Below are 11,833 nucleotides of genomic sequence, written 5' to 3'. Positions count from 1 at the left end.
TGGGCCTTAGTTAGCACATGCTCAACTAGCCCCTGCCTACATGCTGTTTACAGGGAGGTCAGGTTGAGGGGGAGAGAGCACATCATTGGGGGGGGGGGGGGGGAAGCACACCATCACATCAGGTCACCCAAAACTTACATTCAACTGCTTCTACTGAAAAGTAGTCAAGGAAATCTTTCATTTTCATCCCCGTAAGAATAAATTTAAGAGGGCTGTTCTTTTTTTAAAGCAGTTTATTGATTGGAATCTTTCTATTTTAAGTCTACCAATCTGTAGCACACACAAGAAAACATCTGGCTGCTGCAGGAAAGGTAAGGCAAAGCATGGCGTTTTGCAGTCACTGAGGGTGATTATTCTTATTTTAAAGGGCAATGAATGACATTGATATTCCTTGGCACAAAGGACAGGTTTTGTGCCAGGAACCTGTCATGTGAAATGTTAAAAAACAAAACAAAACATAATCCAGCATAGTCAGGGTGCTGAAGTATAGGAATTTAATAGCACCTTTCCAAAAGCAAAGGCTGAATTTAAAAACCACTGAGAAAAGAGTACAAAAGGGTATAAACTGAAAATACTGAATGCTGTACATAAAAAGCACTGTACATAAAAAGCAGGTAGTCAGATACATGCACTTCTGTGCTGCTGAGGATGTTAGAGACAAGATCTCTTCACTAAAATGGAATGAAAGATGTAACAGAGGAAAAAAGATAAAATAGAACGCAGTATTTGCAGGAGTAGTATAAGAGTAAAACCATTTTCCAGGTAAAATTTAAGTCTGGCATTAACAGAAAATGTATGTTACATAGCAGCTTCCAAAGTTGGACCATAGCTTGTATCCAGTCATGTGACCTAGAAGAAAGATGAAAGAGCAAGAATAGGCAAGATGCTTTTGAAACTGTTTGAAAATGGAAACTCTTAAAAGAAAAAAGCAGCAGCAATTTTGACAATTTAGACACTCACTTTTGTTGCAGGTCCATGTTCTGTTGAGGTTACTTAAGTATCAGAAAGCGTTCACAGTCCAGAGCTGCTTATCAGACTAGGTGAAGAGGTAGCCCAAGGGTACTGAGACTTTTTCAAAAAAGAGTCAGAAGAATAGCGCAACACAATAGAAAAAAAATTTCAACAAAAAACACACACAGAAGCAGGCTGTGGAGTAATTCCAGTTAGATTTAAATAGTGTAGAATTTGGGTCTCAGACAATCTGTTCAAATTTAACTTTATAAAAAAAATACAGATCCTGAAACAGGTTGACTGCGAATATGAATTATCCTTAGGGGTATATAGTACCTAGGAGTTAGTGTAAATCTCTCAGCTTAAAGGGGAAAATGTTATACATAAAGCCTAGATATAGAAAATAATTATTAAAAAAATAATTTTAAAAAGATGTTTCAGAAAAAACAGTATATGCTCAGCTTTGACAATAAGGATTTTATTAGCTTAAGAAACATCTGTCCTAATTGATGGAAGAGCCATCATGCTCCAACTTGTCTCTCATTTTGTTAGACAATCCATTTATATGTAAATGTATATATTAAAGAACTACTGCAGACAGCATCAGGAGAGAGTGCTTCATATTAAATTGCCTTCTTTTTTATGTCTCTTCTGAAGAGATTAACTTGGGAAGGAATTGCTAATAGTAATTAGGCTGTCTGCCACATTAATGTTTTTCTGACATTCAAGTAAAAACTTGAAGCTCTCAGCCTAACAAAACTCAGCATTATTTTTACTTTTTCTAGAGTGCCACAGCTGTGTATAGCATTCTACAGACTAATAAGAAATGGCAGGTTGCTGCTCACAGAGCTGACAATCTGCATTAGACACAAGGCACCACAGTATGACAAATGAGATTGGAAAGTTTTTTTGAGAAGGGGCTACCAGAACTTTAAAAAACATCAAGATATGCTTTCACTAGCTACCAACTTAGTATTTCATATGGATACACAAATACTCTTGGAGTTTGCTGCTAGAATAGCCTTTTCTTTTTATCATAGGGAATTAGCTACAGAAGTGCACTTTTGGGCAGAAGTGGAAGCAGTGCTGTTAAGAAACAAGTTTTAGATTGATTTGTAAGAGAAAAATTCAGTTGACTAACACCTGTATGAGCAGGGAAGATATTCCACCCAGAGCTGATACAAATCAGCTTGTGAAAGAGAAGACTAAGCAAAAGGCAATTGGAGAAAAAAGCTATAGAAAAAGGAAACTTCAAGATGAACATTGAACGTCATGTATATATGGAGATCATGAAGTTACAAGTCAAGTTAGAAAGCAGCATAATTGATAAAAGGAAGTAAAACGGCAATCAGGACATGAGACAGTATTGTAGCTGAAAAGCACAAAACCACCACAGTAAGAGAACAGTGTCTACAGTGTCTACAGTGTCAGCAGCATCAGCAAGAGGAAGACAAAAGGCTGAAATTATTGAAAGTGATGTTGAAGAGAGAAACAGGCAGTTACAAAGGGATTTCATGTTACCTACATTCAGCTTAGCAGCTTGAATGTCAGAAGGGAAGTAACCATATGTTATTTAGGGATCATTATGTGGAAAGTGTTAAACTTGAAGTCACTCAGAAAAGGATTTTGAGAAAGGAGGCATCAAGACAGAACCCTGGAGGATGGCAAGATTACTTATTCAAAACCTGATGAATCTTAGTTCTGTACAATATACATATACAAACATACCATGTTCTATTTTAATGACCACTGCATGGTATAAGTACAGCACATCTCTACATTTCTCTATCAAACATGCCAATTATTCTCAGTACTCAGCTACTTCTGTCAGATGACCACAATAAAATATTGTTCTGAGGACCATAATACAAGGCTTCTAAGGCTGCATGCATCAAAAACCTTACACTTTCCAGCACAGTGGTTTAGATTCTGGTCCTCCTCTTTCATTTACAGTGTCAGGACAGCACCAAGCTTCTTTCCCACATGACTTCTGCTACCTCTGTACCAAGAGGCTAAAAAGCCTACATAAAAAGGACCAGTTCCAGGAGTGGAGTGGTTTTGTTTTCATATGGTCTTTTTGTTGCGCAACAGCACCATCCAGCTGTCAAACAAAAAAGTGAACCATCTTAGCACCAGTATCCAGATTTGGTTTTTGTAATACTTTGGATTACAAAAAAGAACACAGACAAGATGAAGAATTCTAAAACTATTACAAAAATGGAAAATCTTCCCCCTGCTTCTAAATGACTCATTAGTCCTTTATGTTACATGCCTGTACATGAACTCAGAAGTGTGCTTTAGAGAAACTAAGAACCAAACCCAGTTTATTTCTGCTCAGTAAGACTGGCAGTCTGTAGCTTACCTCTGTGTTTCAGTGAAGTGTGGAATATAAACTCTCAGATATGAGGAAAAGACCATTATCTTTGGCTCACAACCAAAGATAATTAATCACACTACAAAAATTAATGGAAAAAACTCAACCATTGCATGCATAAGAGACTGTTTTGACTACCACAATTTACTACCCTGAGCTTCAGTAGTAAAAGCAAAGACAGTAACCTCCAGTGAGGGGAAAAAAAAAAAAAAAAAACACATCTAAAAAAAGATTTAACTAACAGGATAACTCGAGAGGCATTATGGCATGAGGAAGAAACTTTTGTTTTCTAAGATTTTTCATTAAAAAGAAGTTGTGCTGTTTGAAATTAACCACAAGACATACTCAGTGGAAATACATGAGTAAATCACATACTCCCCAGAACAGGTGACTACCTGAATTAAACCCATATGGCTACTGCCTAAATTGCCCTCGGATACTCACCAAGAACCCAGCTTTGCAATAACATCCACAAGCAGTTTACCATGTGTACTCAGTGATCATCAGAAAGTCTCTAATATTAGAAATTGTTCTTGCATTATTTGTGCCTTAGCCTGTCCTGGGATCTCACTTTTGTGTCGTAGAGTATTTTGAATCACAGAATGCATTTCTGTTTCTGATTTTCTAAAGTCCAGTAGTTTAAAAAAAACCCACACACTCTAAAGCAGTACAGGCTATTCAGGTCTAAGGATAAGTCAGTCATCTCTTACAAGAAAACCAACAAACAGAGGAGACTAGTAAGTAAATAGAAGCAGGAAGAATTTGCAAGTGTGACAACCTAGGAGAAAAGGCTTTTCTATACCCAAAAGGTGAACTAGAAAGGAAAATCAAGGATAGACAAGTGAGATGACTACATGAAACAAACTCATGCAAGGAAGAATGAGCATAATCACTTCAAGAAAAGAGACTGTTTTTCCTCATACATTATTAAAACATACAGTAGATTTAAGTGTAGGCCCAGAAAATAAGAGTGCAGCAACAGGAAAACAGCAAGTACTAGAATAGTAACTAAAGCCATAGGAGCAAAGAGAACATGCCCAAAGATGCAGCAGAGATGCCAAATGACAAACCTGTGCCAAGTGGGAGAGAATGTGCCATTAGAGGAGAGAAGCAGCAAGACCAGAAGACTCCAGAGAGATACAACTCTAAGGGAGCAATCAGCTCTCTGAAGACTGCGAATGAACAGATCAAATAGAGGCATTGGCCATTAAGGAAACTGCATGGCTAAGGCAGCCTATGAAAGGAAAAGCAGAGAAAGAACAAAGCTATCAGGAAAAAAGGGTGGAATAAGACTACAAACCAAAGAGCTAAGACCAATGAAAGAATGAATTTGGGCCAAGAATGCAAGAAAAGACTGGTAGGTAGGAGGGTATTAAAAGAATTGGGAGGTGATAGGCAAGTTAGAGTTTTTGAAGTTATTATGGAAATTTCTTCTCCATACCACACACAAAACACAATGAACAAAGACAGCAGAGTTTAAAGTGCAAGTACAGAGAAAATAATTTAAAAGAAATTAAGAATTTGGCAACCTTTATTGGAAAAAGACTATTTCCCTCACCAGAACCCACTAGAGAATTTGCTACATGGTTTGGAGGCTGGACAGTTATGCACCAGGAGCTGTACACTCAAAAGGCATAGAGTTACACACTCTTTCCAGTAACAGAAAGAAAGGGTATGATCAATCCACTGCTGAAACTCAAGAAAAGATCAGCCAGAAAGAAAAAGACAACATTACGAAAACAGTAATAAAGAGAAGTTATCTCCATTAGTTACTAGTTAGGTCAAACAACAAGGGGGAAGGTGGAAACAAAAATCCCACTAAGCATAGAAATAGGCCTCTAACAGAAAGAGATGAGAGAAGTCAGCCAGAAGGAGAGATTGGAAGCCATGAAGTTTTTCCAAAACACTCTAAATAGATACAACACTTTTACACCATCCTCCACGAGGTCAGCCAGAGTTCTGCCAGCTTCACTGCAGTAAGTCTTAAAGGATTTCACATGGAACTTGAGCTCACGACAGTGTTTTTTCCCCTGTTTTACCACAGGGTGTAATTTTAAGCCAGGACACCAGAAGGTAATCAAGGTAGGAAGGTAGTGTTTCACTAGATAGCAAACTGATTACACTTACTAACTGTCCAGTTTAGTTAAGGAATCAATCTTACTTAAGATTAGAGATCCTGTTCAAACTGTATGAGTCCTGTATGAGTAAAGGTTTCCAAGCCCAGGCCATCAGCTGTCCACAAAGTCATACATAGATGTACTATAGTTAAACCTGCAATGTCACTCAGAGTATATGTTTACATGTCTATTAGCTTCCCCCAAGTGAAGTATCTATTTACTATCCAGAGAAGGTACTATTACTACTCAGTTCAGACCCACGTTCAGTTTATCTTCATCAACCTCTCTAACCTTGTAACAAGCAAAGCTTACCAATCTGATTTATAGCAAGCCTCTGCTTTCAGTGATGAGTGCAGTGGTAAGCCCTCCTAAGGACAGCTTGTTAAATTTGGGGTTTTAGTTCATGAACAGACTTATTTAAATCAGGGACATGGAACACAGTTTGCATGAAAATACTGATGCAATCACACATGAGAAATGCAGAACAATTGTCAGAATAGCTAGATACAAGAAATATGTTGCAAACAGTCTTTCTAAATCTGCTTCATCCTTAGAACTATATTGCAACTCCCACCATCACCCCTTTTTGAACAGACTTTTTGGGACTCGCATTAATTTGATAGCATTTCATAACAAGTTAAGTTTCTGCTTCCAAAGCGTCTAGAATAAGTTGTACCCACAGTTTCCAGTGGAAGACCAAGTTCCCATGAGGGGAAATATGAATAGAACTGAGAAGTCCTATTTCAAAATTCAAGAGCTTATTTTAATTCCAGATATGGCAACAGTAAAGTTGCCAGTTTTTAAGAAGCTTGCTGCTGACAAGACTTCATATGTACAGTGAAAAGAGTAAAACAATGCCAGTTTGTGGTCAGTAGGGCTTCCCTATTGATTCCAACATTTTCTTTCTCTCTTCTGCCAAGGGCATCTCAGGTTTCACACCATTTCTTCTCCTTTGCATCTTAATATCATGCTGAAAATAGAAGAAAGTGAGAATGAGAATAGAGATTTCTCTGGAGTCTTTGCTTCTACTGAGCTCCTACTGAATAAGGTTCTTCATAGAAGTACTTTTATATATCAGAATCCAGATACTCTAGATCTGATTAGCTGATAACTAGATGCACTGGAACTTAGTTTAAGCTATCTGATAGTTCACCTTGCTGCTTCAAGAGACAGTGAAATCAAATACTCTTGAAGAATTACAGTATTCCCATGACACCATGTCAGACTAACATACAGTTGTCTGACAACAGTTTTTTCATTGTTTGTGCAAGTATTTAAAAGCATCAGCTAAAGAGGTCTTTACTTGCAAGACATATTCAAGGAGAGTAGAGAGCAGCTCAACTGCAGATAGTTCCTCATAAAGCTTTTCTACCCAGGAGAAGAAAATGAGGACAGAGATGAAGAACGAACTCTTCCTAAACTTTATCTTAGGTTAAGACAACATGACCCAAAATAATGGAAAACTAGACAGACATCTTACCTCGGATAGCTTTCCTTTTATCAATTTAAAACAAAACTTGTTACTAGAAATATCTGACAGATTCAGAGGGAAACATATCAGGTATTGTAAGAACATTCACTTAAAATCTAAGAGAGTAAACTTAGGAGAGCCAAGTAGAATAGTTTGATGTACATCTGCTTAAGTCTTCCAGCAGCACATATTGAGACTACCTAGGAACTATACCTAGGTCTGTAGGTCAGTGTAAAAACAGGGGTAGTCAGCACCAATTAAATTTAAAGAGTTCAGAAAGCAGTATATCAGAAGTAATATAGTTAGAGCAAAGTACGGAGTAAGATTTCAGCTCTGCTGTGCTTAAACCTGCTTACCCAGAATTTTCTGCAGCTTTTGTACTTCAAAAAAAAATCAGTACACATATTCTTGTCATAGTTGTTGTCATCCATACATTTTCTAGAGGCATCCGTTTCCTTTAAACAGGGAAAAGGTACTTCAGAGCTGAGAGAAGTTACTGTACTAAAGTGTACAAATTCTAAAGAATCACTGAATGTCTATGAAGATAAAGCTACCCAGATGAAAGAATAATAATATTGAGGAGAGCAGGCTAACATCCATCACTACGCATAGTAAGTAATCCCAAGCAATGACTTCATTTGGAGACAAAAATTAAGATAGAAGCCCACAGGATAGCTGATTGCAGAGATGCTTGGTATAACTCACAAAAGACTATTTTAAAGTAATGAATCAAGCTTGTCTAACCAGGATTTTTGACTCTTATTTAAGCACAGAAATTTCAGAAGATTACTACCAGTTGTGTTACTCCTATTTATGAAGAATTACTGGTTGCCATTTCACACTTACTACAAAGTAATTTTCAGCTTATTTCCCCCCTGCCCCCCACTTCAAACTCAAGAAACTTTTTATGCAAGATACCCATGCAAAAGTGCTATCCATAGCCCAATTTCTAGAAGAATTATCTTAGTATTTTAGCCTAAAAATGTATAAGCAGAAATCACAATTTGATCTTACCGCTACACATGGGTTTACATCATGGTCTCTAAGCCGTTGTACATGTCTGGACATTCTAGATGGACACTCGCACCTTGGTTAGAAACAAAAGAAACAGATTAAATATGTATTTTTTGTTGTATTGGAGGATTACATTCAAATTTCCTTTTCAGCATCTAGTGAAGGCCTCAATTATGCACGAGTAGCTTATTAAAGAATTAATGCAAAACAACTGTTTTGCAAAATTGTATTTCAAAAGGGGAGGGGGGGAAAAAAGGGCACCGCCTAACAGCAAGACAGCTCAAACCAATTTAGTCCATCACCAAGATGCTTACTACCTGATAAATTCCTACAGGGAGTGAAGCCACTGTGGTGACCAGCCTGTCACACTGCTGAGAAAGTGAACATATCTAGTATGTCTAGTATGTTGGACAAACAGCTACGTGAAACAGCCAACACTTTAGACACCCTTCAGTTAACAGGGCTAGGGAGCCAAGCACAAGAAAAAACTTCCCCAGACTTGTGCCTACTCTTTGACTGGATCATGACATCTGCATCCTTTACTGAGCTTTTCCAGATGTACAGAAGCCTCCTCCTATGTTGCTGTATCAGACAGGTATTTGACAACAGAAAAAAAGCTGTTTCCCTGCAAGGAGACACCCACTTACAGCATGCTTGACAGCCTGAAACCTCATTTTTGACCAGTTTTAGTTTGACACTGAGTCTAGGAACTGTGAGCTTGAGAGACAGCAAGAGTCCAGCACCAATAGCCTCGTAGATTCAAGATTGCTCTTCTTGATGTCAGCAGCAGACCCTTTGCTACTTCCCATGCATTAGCTCTGGAAGAGATGTGGTGGTGGAAATAGCTGCTCCAAACAAAGACCAGTTCTAACAAAAAAGCTAAATGAATGTTTACCATATGACTGTTTGAGCCAACACACATAGGAACACAGGACCAAGGAAAGCCAGTCCTTAACAGCAAAACCAAAGCACAGTTGAGTAAGGAGATTAAGAAATAGCACCTTTGCTTGGTCTCAGTTTATTTTTTCTTAAGATATTGCTCCTAAGTCTAAGCTCAAATGTGTTTCTGTTCATGTTTGATTGGCTTTTTACTGCAGGCCTGCAGTAAAAAGGCAATTTTGTGCAATATCAGCTATCAAAAAGTCAAATACTGCTGGCAGTTACCCATAGACAAACTCACACAAAACAATGTTCTAGATGAAGGCTTTTTCCTCCAGTAAAAGTAAGCTAAGTGAATAAGCCTTAATTTTCACATTTAGAACTTCAGTATAATCTCCTGGCAGTTGGAGTACTTTTTCTTTTACTCCCCATTGACACAAACAATTTTATGGAAACTGGCCTTAAAAAAAAAGCATCAAGAAACCCTTCCACTTTCCTTTGAGAACCATCCAGTGTTTAAGCTAGCTTTAATAGCTAGGTAAGTGTTTGATTTTTTTTTTTTTAAATGGGTGCAAGAGGATTTTTTGACCAGGCACTTAGAACTAAAATGGGGACACAGGCAAGCAGAACAATAGCATCATCCCAGATTTGAAAGCAGGAGACAGAAAGAAAACAAACAAAAACAAACCAAAGGCAGCATACCACAATACCTCATCTAAGTCAGTACTATGGACACAAGATTGTTGGAGATTTGTTTACATCCAGTTGTAACTCAGTGTTACACTGATTTTAGAAGCATTAGTAAGTACCACCAAAGCAAGTATGTTTTAAGGAGTACAGTATTATATTGACTTCAGCCTTCTTCTCTGAAGGATGATTCCCAAATGATTTGTGGGTGACATCAGCACTGTTCATTATACACACTGGAATTAACATGTTCAGTTTGATTACACTGCCAGGGTCTGCTAATGTACCTGAGTCTAGGAAACAATACACAGAACACATCAAACACCTTACTTAATGAATGGGCAGTCTGGGCTCCCGTGAAGCTGCTAAGTTCAGAGCAGGCAAATGCTTAAACATACTTAGTACTATCAAAAGTCTGATAGTTCCTGTACACATTCCCTCCTCTCTCCCCTTTCCGAAGTTCTTCAAAATTTGAAACATTATCAGCTATGAAGGGCAAGCAAGTTACATTCAAACACTACTATTTGATTAAATTAACAGTTTAGCAGGAAGTGAACTTTTCCCACCGTTTTTACACATCCACATGCTTCTCTTCCTGCTTTAAGATTACAGGTCTGAGCCCAGCCACAACCAAGGGCTTGTCTATTCCACAGTTCTTAATTATGTTTTAACACATTAACAGTTGCAAACTGTACCACAGAGAAATACATTTGTTGCTAGTGCTCTCTAACCCTAAGGCTTTTTCAGTTCATAAACCATCAGGATATTTTCCACGGGCTCCTTCCATTAAAAGTTTTTTAAAAGCATATATTTACATACAGCATTGCTAATTATATTGCAATACAGACGAGGCTATTAAACCTTAAACCCTTCGGGCCAAGGCTGTAGAAAAGCTCTACAGCTTTCACCGATAACTAAAACGGGGAAAATGGAGGGGGAAGGAGGCAGCGAGCGGGTGTGGATGCTCCACACTACAGAGCTGGCCTGCCCACCTCAGCCTCCGGAGGAGGATTGGGGGGCGAGCCGGGCTCAGAGGATGAGGGGAGGCCGCCGCAGGGCCAGCCAGAGCCTGAGGCGACACAAGCGCCCCGAGAGGCGCGGACGCCCGCCGCCCACCCCCCGCCTCCCCCACGGAGGCGAGGGCCCACGCCGAGGCGGCGAGGCGGCCGCGCTCTCCCCACAGCGCGCGGGGCACGGCGCGCCCCAACCGCCGCCGGTGCGCGCGCGGGCCGCCGCCGGCACCACCTGCCGCCGGAGAGCGGTGCCCGGGCCTGGCGCAGCCCCCCTCCGCCGCCGCCGCCCGGCCCCGCGGCCCCCTCGCCACCGCCCGGCGAGGCAGGGCTCCCCCAGCCCGCCCGCGGCAGGGCGAAAGGACGAGCGAGCGCAGCCCGAAGCCCGGCGGGAGCCGGAGCCGCGCGGCGAAGGGCAAGCGGCAGGGGCGGCCGGGTCCCCGGCGGCGGCGGCACTCACCTCCGTCGCCGGCCGCGTCCGCGGGAGCCCGCGGCGGGAGAAAGCAGCCCCGTCTCCAATTCGAAAGACGTCAGCGGCTCGGGCAGCCCGCTTAAGTACGGGCGCAGCCTACCCCGCTCCCGGCCTCGCGGCTCCCCCCGGCCCAGCGCTGCCGCCGCCCACGCCCCGGCGGCGCTGAGTGGCAAGGCCGGGCCGCCAATGGCGGCGGCGGCGGGCCCGCCCCGGCCGTGAGCGGCGCCTCCTTCCACCAACGGCGCGGGCGGCGCGGGCCGCAGGCGCCGGCGGCGGGGCGCGGCCGCGGCGCTGACTGACGGGGGGAGGCGTCCAACCCGCGGTGCGTGTGGGCGGCGGGCGGTGTGGGCGCGGCGTGTGCGGCAGGCTGGGCTGCACCGCAGCGCATACACTACAATGGCTGCTGGAAAGACGGGAAAGCAAACAATTTCCAGGCCCGCCGCGTCCAGCCCGAAATATGGGGAAAAAATTACAGAAAAATCGGAGAACACTGTAAAGGGTGGAAACGGGGCGCAGAGGGGATGCTGAGGCTCCCGCGGTGAGTCTGCTGCGGGTTTGGGGGGCCGGCGCCGGGGTTTAGCAGGGAAATATCAGGGTTATTTAAATTATGAAGGGGGAGGAGGAGAAGGAGGGGGGAGAGAGGAGAGGAGCAGCGAGCAGTGAGGAAAAGTTTGTGTTAATCATCCCTCCCTTCCATCCTTCTTCCCCCGTCTCCCTCGGCCCCCCACCACCCTGCGTCGGACCCCCCTTGAGGAGAAAAACAGGGGAGGGGATGCGAGCGGTGCCCCCCTTCTTTCTTCCTTGGAGGGAGAAAGAGATGATTTTCAGAAAAACCTCTCTCAGGAGTTTCCTGCACTC

General features: G+C 42.0%; 2 protein-coding genes across 5 annotated transcripts in view; one reads left to right on the top strand and one right to left on the bottom strand.

Moving 5' to 3' along the window:
* Positions 1–6,183: 6,183 nt before the first annotated feature.
* CHCHD7 (coiled-coil-helix-coiled-coil-helix domain containing 7) lies at positions 6,184–11,072 on the bottom strand. The gene is made up of 4 exons (XM_067290471.1): positions 10,964–11,072; positions 7,928–8,000; positions 7,270–7,368; positions 6,184–6,412 (listed from the first exon to the last, which is right to left on the bottom strand). Exons 2-4 carry the CDS (start codon positions 7,979–7,981, stop codon positions 6,311–6,313), a joined length of 255 nt encoding a protein of 84 aa, XP_067146572.1. The 5' UTR covers positions 7,982–8,000; positions 10,964–11,072; the 3' UTR covers positions 6,184–6,310.
* A 246-nt stretch (positions 11,073–11,318) lies between these two features.
* Positions 11,319–11,833, top strand: part of PLAG1 (PLAG1 zinc finger) — a 57,033-nt gene continuing 56,518 nt past the window's right edge. For all 4 annotated transcript variants that reach the window (XR_010883283.1, XR_010883284.1, XM_067290469.1 and 1 more), the window contains exon 1: positions 11,319–11,513. The gene's annotated coding sequence lies outside the window, so the exon portion shown is untranslated. The remainder of the gene's footprint in view (positions 11,514–11,833) is intronic.

The sequence above is a fragment of the Apteryx mantelli genome, chromosome 2 (genome assembly GCF_036417845.1).
Source record: "Apteryx mantelli isolate bAptMan1 chromosome 2, bAptMan1.hap1, whole genome shotgun sequence".
Lineage (NCBI taxonomy): Eukaryota > Metazoa > Chordata > Aves > Apterygiformes > Apterygidae > Apteryx > Apteryx mantelli.
Note: the sequence above shows the minus strand (reverse complement) of the source record. Positions and strands in the feature narration are given on the sequence as shown.

What these genes read in the sequence shown, in the direction of transcription:
- CHCHD7 (XM_067290471.1), bottom strand. Translation starts at nt 7,981, where the DNA reads ATGTCCAGACATGTACAACGGCTTAGAGACCATGATGTAAACCCATGT. An exon ending in ATGTAAACCCATGTGTAGCG is followed by an intron (nt 7,369 to 7,927) that starts GTAAGATCAAAT and finishes CCCTGTTTAAAG; the next exon opens with GAAACGGATGCCTCTAGAAA. An exon ending in AAAGCTGCAGAAAATTCTGG is followed by an intron (nt 6,413 to 7,269) that starts GTAAGCAGGTTT and finishes TTCTATTTTCAG; the next exon opens with CATGATATTAAGATGCAAAG.